Raw genomic sequence first — 8503 nt, 5'->3', positions numbered from 1 at the left:
AGTTAGGCTGTCTGGGGCAGGTATGTTGGCTCATTCCTTCTTCCAGAGCACTGCTGCAGACTTGTTAGTGTTCCTTCCTTCCACAGAAGACTGGCATTTCACCAGTCCTTCTTGTTTGCAGTTACCAAGTCAGTTCTGTTTTGCCAGATAAAACCCTAGAATTTACATGAGAACCAACCATGCCTTGAATTTCCTGGCAATCTTTAAAGAAATGAGTTATGGTTACCATCTTCCATACCATGCCTGATTTAATATACAGGTTTTATGCTACTGAAACTTGTGAATGTCATAATTTCTGAGATCTGGAATACTAGTTCTGGCTTTGCCCGGTAATAGATATCACCAACTTTAGGAAAGTTGTTTGCTTTGTTGGTGTTTTGTTTTGTTTGTCTTTCTTCCAAGTCATCTGCTTGTAGAGACAGCCAAGCTATAAAGTTTGGCTAAAGCTGATCTTGGGAAAAGGAGGAGGAACTGCAGAAGACAGTTCCTGAGGTTTTCCTCTTGGGTATCTGATGTGGGGAGGCTTGCTAGCAGAATGTTCTGCTCTAGCTACATGTAGTAAGTAGCTTGTGAGTGCAAGCAGAGGAAAGCAATTTGGAAGATTAACAAAAATAATGCTGTTGTGTAGTAATAGGAAAGTGCTAGTGTGAAGATCCATAGTGCTAATTCAAAATGGGTTAGGAATTTTGAGAGCCAGATGGAACATTTCCATGTGTTTCAATTTTTTCAGTGATTATATTAACAGAATTTCAGTCATCTCTGTATATAAAAGGTAGAGTTGAATCCTGAGGTAGTAAAACTGATTATATTCCTCATAAGCTGAGTGTTTGCCATAGTCTTTGCCTCAGTCAACAAACACTGCATTTTATCAGATATGAAGGTATATTCTTGTGTGGTTATATGTGTTGAAGATGGAATAAACATTTAAAAGTTTAATTCAAGAGTTTTCAGAAAACAAGTTTTTTTTAGGTGAGTGTAGTTGGAGAAATGTAATTGAGATTTTCTGAGTATGATATGCTCAGAATGGAGACCTAATACCCACATGACATACACAGTCTTGCCTTTTCACATTACTTTTGACAATACTAAGAAGTTTAGCTAGAAATTTGCCATTACTCAAAGTTTCCGTAGAATGTGGATAACTGGAAGGATTCTCTCATCCCCATTTTGCAGTTGACAGAATAATGATTAAATTGCTGCAGTCTTGCAAACATGGGAGGAAAGGTCTGGGGTCTGCTTTCATTGCAAGACCTTTCATTAAAATTACAATATTAAATAAAGGTCACTAAAACAGTTACAGATTTTTAGAGGAAGGAATTCTTTCAACCATACAGTTATCATCGGCTATTTTATGCCTATTTCAGTGCTAATTGTAAACTATGTTATTAAAACAGCTGTAAAGTGTCGAAACTCTAGGACTTTCATGGTGATTACATGACTTAAAACAAGTGTGTGTCTTACGACATCAGGGATGTATTTGTGAACCTACAATGTCGTGTCTGGAGTGTACCCTAAATTTTAGAGGCTGATGTGTCTTTGTGGCTATCCGGATAAACGCCATCTGTGTGGCATCTGTGGATTACTGGACAAACATAAAAGATTTGAGCAGATTCACAGCTCCTTTTGGGATATAATTTTAGTAGAAGAATCATATTGCCCTTAAGCAAATGCTAACTATGCCTCTCCCCAAGTTTACGGTTGAAGCGTGTATGTGCCATAACTTGTAATAGTATTTGAAATATACAGAGAAGGAATGTTTGTTTGTTTCTGGTTGATACTGACTTTTTAAACTTTTTTCCAAGGCATTGTGATATTGGGGGCAGGTAGAAACCACCTGTCCAAAAATTGTCTTTCCTTATCCTCTCTACCTTGGTGGGGGGCGGGGGAGGGCGGAAGGGGGAAGTGTTCTGGGTTACCAGATACTGCATTTCCCATTTGTGTCACACCCTGTGTAGGTTAGAGATGACCAGATGGTGTAATATGATCACTGCATAGTGCTGTGACAAGCGATTATCTTCTGCTTGTCTGAATGAGTTTTACAAACCCAGTTACAACTACTTTTTTCAAGTTGAAGCATGGTGTTAAGAAATTCTAAGTATGCTGTGTTTGTATAAAGTTTGTAATCCTATTTTTTAATGCTTGTGATCTTTGAGTTGTGATATGGTCTAAACTCAGGCTTACTTAATCAGATTTCTATCCTGTATCTTGGCACGTTCATTGTCAGTCCATCCCCTAACCCCCCAAACACCAAACAGTCATTTTAAAAACAGCTGCTTCAGCGCTCTGGGTTTGTGAAATGTACTATTATTGAAGTTTAATCCAAATTGTTCTTGAAAAGAAAAATGTATGTTAGTGAATCATGCAGGGGTTTGTGGAACTACTCATGTAGATTTTTGTAAAAAAAAAAAAAAAGACCAAGTGCCTTTCTAAGAATCAAGTTCTGGTGTGTTATTCTCTTCACAGCTTTTTAAAAGTTATTTGGCTTTTTTTATACTTCACTTGTTCCGACAAGCACTTGAATGCCTCGGTTTGATTACTGCTTCTGTGTTATTAAACAAATTCTCTGTAATTTTAGTGTGTGTTGGGCAGGGGGGTGTGTGTTTGGGTTTTAGATTTCCTTTTGCGGTGAGACAGCTCTGCTGTTATGTTCATGCATTTGAAATTGGGCTCATTCTAGACAATTTGGCTCATTTTTGACGATCCACCTAGGTCTTGTCCTCTCGAGAAATTTCTTGCTTGAGACAGGAAGCGACTCTGCTAATTGGCAGAATTACATCTAGCAAGCACTGGGTGTTACTGTTTTGGGGCAAGATATCGAACCTGTCGGTGAAGTAACGGCAATGAATACCTGTGTATGAAGAATGGGCACAGAAGTAGAGTCATTAAGTAGTTACAGCAGTTTTGGCTGTCCAGCTGTTCTTTTTTCTCCCACCTGCAGTGAGTCAAGATTTTTGATGTTAGTATGCGATGCTGGGAAAAAAGAAGAATTTGGTTGTTGGGTGTGTTTTTGCTTCCTATTGCATGTTTTCTGACCAAGATTTAAGTAGGGTGGAAAAAAATCCAATCACAAAACTTTCTTATTACTTAAGGCCTTTCTGTGTTAGCTAGGATAGCCTAAGGAGATCCCCAAAGTATTTTTTAATTTCAGGTATTTTATTATTCTTCCGTAGTTACACAAAATATTGCTTCAGAGTTAGATGTTTTCTGTCCTTTCATGAATGTGTTCCCTGGTGTGATATGTGGTTAAAGGAAGCACTGTAATGTACTAAAAGTGAAAAGTCCCTTCTGAATACAGTGTATCTAAATTAATTTTGCATCAGGAATGCTAATCTTTAGCTCTTGCATACTTCAGTGAGCTATTTTGAGCTGGTTGCTCCAGAGGAGCTGCCTAGACTGGGAAGGAAATGTATCTGATGGATCTTAATCACTTGATAGCTTTAGAAGTCACAGCTAAGGTCCTGAACTGGCAGTAGAGGCCATCTGGAACTGATGAGATGATCTTATCCTGGGACTAGAGTCTCGTAGCATTCCCTTATGCAGCTGACATGGGATTGTCTCAGTCTGCATGTCTTGAGTGTAATTATAAATACAGTATGTAAAGATGATTCAAGTACAAAATACTGACCACTCTTTGAAATGATTACCAGTTCAAAGCTACTGCACTTGCTCGATGACACATTGAAGGTGTTTTGGAGTAGTGGTTTAAGAGTCGAAGGAGTTTGAGTGTGATGTTTTCCAAATCTTGAAATTGTCGAGGATGGTTTTTAATCTGATGTATTAAATGGCGTGTGGTGTACTGCAGGTGGCCTTTTCAAGAAAAAAGGGGTGTAGAGCCTTCAAGGTTGATTAATGGGAGAAGAACATAGCTGCGTTATCTGAACTCTGTTGTACTGTCTGTATGTTCTTGCTTTCTCTGTCTTCAGTAGGTATCATTCTGAACCTGTTTGCGTGCTAATTTTCTTTGTGTCCTCTTGCTGGTGTACCTCAAAACAGTGTGTCACTAGAGTAGTCCTGATGCAGCTTCATCCAGCACAGATGCTTTATGTGGTTTGCAAAGCTCAGATTTAGAGAATCATTGTATTCCCACAGCTGGACTAGTCCTGTTTCTGCTTCCAGTCAAGCGTTGTTTGGGATGATAGATGCTGTGTCAGAATAGTATTGTCAGTGTAGACAGAGCTGTGGGTTGGTAATACTGTACATTGAGGGGACATGAGTGATAAGAGCTCATAATAGGTATGTAGTCTCCTAAAGAGTAAAGGCACTTTGTTTGAAAGTAATGGCATACCTGAAATGTGGACTTCCCAACAGTCCTTAATGGAATTTGTGTCTTGAGTTTCTTAATCTTTTGAAATACCTTAGCAGAATGCAGGATTGCAATGCCAGTAATGAGCACATACTCATAGCTTAGTTTCCTTTGTCTTTCCCTTAGGTTTGCAGGTTTCTCTGTCTGGTGAAACCAACAGAAATGAAACTAACATGTGAGAAGTGTGTCCTCTTAATCCTTAGTTTGGCTTGAAATTCTGTGTTTAACAGCACAGTTGTTTTGGATGGGTGGAAAAAAAGATCACCTCGCAGATTTCTGCTACAGTGTCAGTTCTTGTCTTTAGAATCTGAACCTTCACTTTGTTAATTTCTGGACATTTTGGTTTTACAGGAGAAAAAACCTGAAAAATGTTCCTAAATGAATATGGACAGAGAGAAGGCAGAGAAACCCATTTCTTAAACAGGAAAGGCCACCAGATTATTGCACTGATTGTGTGTTTTCTTGCTGCCTTACGTAATTTAGTAGTTCCTGCAAGCTTTTAAGTCATCTGAGGAATAACTGTTTACTTTTTTCCAAGTGAATTTATGAACCTGGAGAAATATTCATCCAGCTGGTTATTTTATTTTCTAGTGCTTAGTATTCTGTAGCATGACTCTGCACCAGTATGATCTCTTAAAACCTTGGTGTTACTTTGGGCACAGTGCTCTGTGCTTTGAAATCTTGATAAGGATTCTTACTGCCTCTGTTCTCAAGAGATCTTATGGGTAACAGAGCACACGAAACAGCCCCCCCCCTTTTTTTTTCTTAACCTGGATGACAGCTTTTTCCTCAGTGATTAAAAATACAAGGTTTTGGTGTCAGAAATCTAGAAGTTGCTTTTCTGGAGTGTGTTTATTAGAACATGAGCAGGGGGTTAGGGGAAAACATCCCTGTGCTCTAAAAGCCTACAGAGTTGATGTAGAACTGTTAATGAAAAAAAGGGACCTTCTTTCCTGTCTGGTGGGAAGTTTGTTTCTCCGAAGTACCATTGTTCACATAACAGCTCATGGATTGCACTGTCCAAATCTTAATCCAGCTTGGATGCTTAAATTTCCAGCAGTGTAGTAACTCTAATGCGATTACATGCCTTCTTACTGGGCAGTGGAGGTAGGGCGAGGGGACAGTCGGTTTGTTTTGCCTTATGAGTGTGTGACTTCCCTTTGGTTTCCAGAGAGCCAGTGCTGTACTGTGTGGCTTTGCCCGTGGGGTGAGGCTCCTCCTATTCGTTTGCTTCAGTTTTAGAGCTTCTGCAAAGAAGCAAGCAACTTGCCAGGGAAAGGCAGTATAGCTAATTGTATAGGTTAAGTTAAATTTAAATGGTTAAATAATTATGAGAAGTTTCTTTGCCCTCTCTTTGCCAATATATCTTCTATAGAGCCTATATTATCCTTCTCTTTAATCCTACTTAGATTTATTTTGAAACTCCACATAAGTTTATCTTAAAATTGCTTCCTGGTTTTATTGGCAGGTAAATATTCAGTATATTCACAGGCTTGCTGTGTCGTCTTTGCTGTATATCAACAGAAACAGCAGAGTTATCTACACTGTGAATTTTTGCTATTTTTATGTGTACATGGCATTTTAGTTTTAGATAATGGTTTACAAGACTTAGCAAAGTTTAAGACTAACTGAATATAGATAGATGCCTCATTTTTGCAGCATAATTTTTGCTGCATTTACTGTGTTCCAAATGGTGTTTAATGAAATAGGAAAAATTTCATGTGGCTCAAGTCCCATAGTCACTCTCCTATGCCTGCTTTAATCTTCTACCTGTATTAGCTGCTATTGTTAATCTAAAATGCTCTTGCTATTTTAGGAGATGTCTACGTAACACACATTGCCAGCAATTGTACTAAATACTTCACTGTTGAACCAGTTGCTCAGGTACCCTGCCTGTCTTTGTTGCTATGGGAGACTGGAAGACTATTAGTGTGCCAGTGCTGTCATCAGGTAAATGGGTAACATTTTGAATATAGTGGATTCACTAACTTTACTAGTGATGTTATAGCTGCCAGAGAGATTGAAGTTTCATGCATGACACACTGAACTAGTTAAGCAGAACGTTAATTAACTTGTAGGTTATACAATGCTTTGTTTTGGATCAAGGTCTTATGGAAATGCTGCTGTAAAATACTGCCCATTTATTAATAAAGATTCTAAGACTTTTTGGTCACACTCTTTTTTTAATCACGTGTTTCGAGATACCTTGTGTTTTCAAAGGTTTCTTTATGTGTTCTAAATTCTATTGCCTCATTAATTGATTACAGACTTATTAAAGGAGTAAATATTTTCTTGCCTCCTTGGTGGATAAGGACATTGTATGTTCTGTAAGAATTTTCAGTAAATGCCTAGCTTTTGTGAATAAAAATGAATAAATGTGGTATTCCAAGCCAATCAAGGAAGCAAGGTTTGCCATTTTTTTTCTTGATGGAGGAGTACAGGTTGAAAGATATAATACCTTGAAATGTAATAAAGTCTTTAAATCTTCAGTGGAAGTTTATCCATTTTTTTTCATTCTGAGTTGTACCTCATTCAAGATGAAATCCTAAGCTCTAGACTTGTAAATTTCTGTAAATAATAATTCGAGTACTTGGGAATTTGGGTTTTTTTGTATGTGATGTGTCTTAGGCTGTTAGCCCTGACTTGTTTCTTAATGTTTTAACTTTCAGATGGCAAAAATATTTCTCAATATACCTCAGAAAAAAAGATATGTCCCACAAGCATGAACTCACAAGTGCTACACTTGCCACGGCCTACGTCCAAAAGCATGCATAGGTTCCTCAGTGCCTTCTGCACAGAAGAGAATATTGAACAGAGCATATCCTATCTCAACAGGGTAAGCCACATCTTGTTTATTGGAGGTTGTGTGAAGGTGACATTAAATCAGTTTTGGTAGTAAAGATTCACTGCATTAGGAGGGCTTCTCTCTCAGTGGCCAGAAGCCGAAGTTGGTGGGAATAGGATTTTTTTTCCTCTCCCTTCATACAGGATTTCACCCAATATTGTTTCTCTCTTTTGGAGAATTGTGAGATTGATCCAGTTATTTATTCCCCCTGCCCTTGTCTTTTACCAGGAATTGACAACATTGGGCTTTCCTTCTATTTATGCGGAATCCAAAGGAAAAGAGTTAAACTTAGTATCTATCATAAATTGCATGAATGAATTGCTTGTACTGCATCACAAGAACCTTCGAGCTCAGGAAGAAGTAGAAATGCAGCACCTGAAACTGGGTAGAGATATGGATCACTTACAGAACCGCTATGCTAAATTAAAGGTACGAAACAAGATAATTCCACCAATATTATGCAGCACTTATGTTTAACAGATATTGTGCATTCTTAACAGTGAGTGCTTTTTTGTTTTTCCCTCCCAGTACTAATCTGCAATTGTATTGTTATGTACGTTTTTGGGTTTCTTGATGTCTTTTTCAGTTGAAAATTCCTTAAAATTAAAATATGAATTAGTGAGAGATCTGAAAACTTATTGAGAATTATGGCCTCTTTAATCAAGGAAGAGGGAAGATGGTTTGGATTAGAAGTGTTAATGCATGTGGCAGGTGAAAATGTTAAACACTTCAGTTCGTATCATTCAGTATCACTTAAAAGGATATGCCCAGCTCTGAAAGATAAATTGCCAATATAATTGTAACTAGTGAACATGTAGGTAGCATTTCTAGTGTGTGTCACAGGGCTGTTATCATTTTTTCTCCATATCTGTAGCTTTTTCCATGGATTGGTTTTTTTTTGTTGGATTTCTTGGTTGATTACAGAGTCTCTTTCAAGGAATTGCTCAGAAGCTGTTGTCAAAACTGAAGTTACTCAGCTTTGGTTTATCGTAGGATAAATACATTCACAAGGCCAGTCACTGGAGTAGCTGATGTGTTGCAAGTCCACAGCCTATGCTACTTCATAGGTACTTCTACGTGCAGTCATGTTAGTGTTGTCTTTCCCTTGATTCCGTCAAGAACAACAACATAAAAACCTTTAGTGCATGAATTGGTGCCTTTTAAACTTACTTTTCTCTAGGGCCAGTCAGCACTCCTTGACAAATGCTGCTGTAGGTTCTCAAAATCATAGTAGTCCTTCTGCTGAGATTAGTCATCCACGTAGAAGCATTTTGATATGACATTAATTTGCATGTAACGGCACTCATTTTTATTCAAACACTATATAATGTTAGGTTCCAGAACACTGCAGTTGC

The 8503-nt window shown here is 38.0% G+C and overlaps 1 protein-coding gene across 1 annotated transcript in view; it reads left to right on the top strand.

The window, feature by feature from the left end:
• Positions 1-6123: 6123 nt before the first annotated feature.
• Positions 6124-8503, top strand: part of SSX2IP (synovial sarcoma, X breakpoint 2 interacting protein) — a gene marked incomplete at its 3' end in the record, with an annotated part of 6639 nt that continues 4259 nt past the window's right edge. Inside the window, exons 1-3 of the mRNA XM_010141543.1 lie at positions 6124-6253; positions 6973-7139; positions 7377-7577. Of these exons, the coding sequence (XP_010139845.1) occupies positions 6211-6253; positions 6973-7139; positions 7377-7577 (411 nt within the window). The remainder of the gene's footprint in view (positions 6254-6972; positions 7140-7376; positions 7578-8503) is intronic.

Source organism: Buceros rhinoceros, unplaced genomic scaffold (assembly GCF_000710305.1).
Source record: "Buceros rhinoceros silvestris isolate BGI_N320 unplaced genomic scaffold, ASM71030v1 scaffold18988, whole genome shotgun sequence".
NCBI lineage: Eukaryota > Metazoa > Chordata > Aves > Bucerotiformes > Bucerotidae > Buceros > Buceros rhinoceros.
Note: the sequence above shows the minus strand (reverse complement) of the source record. Positions and strands in the feature narration are given on the sequence as shown.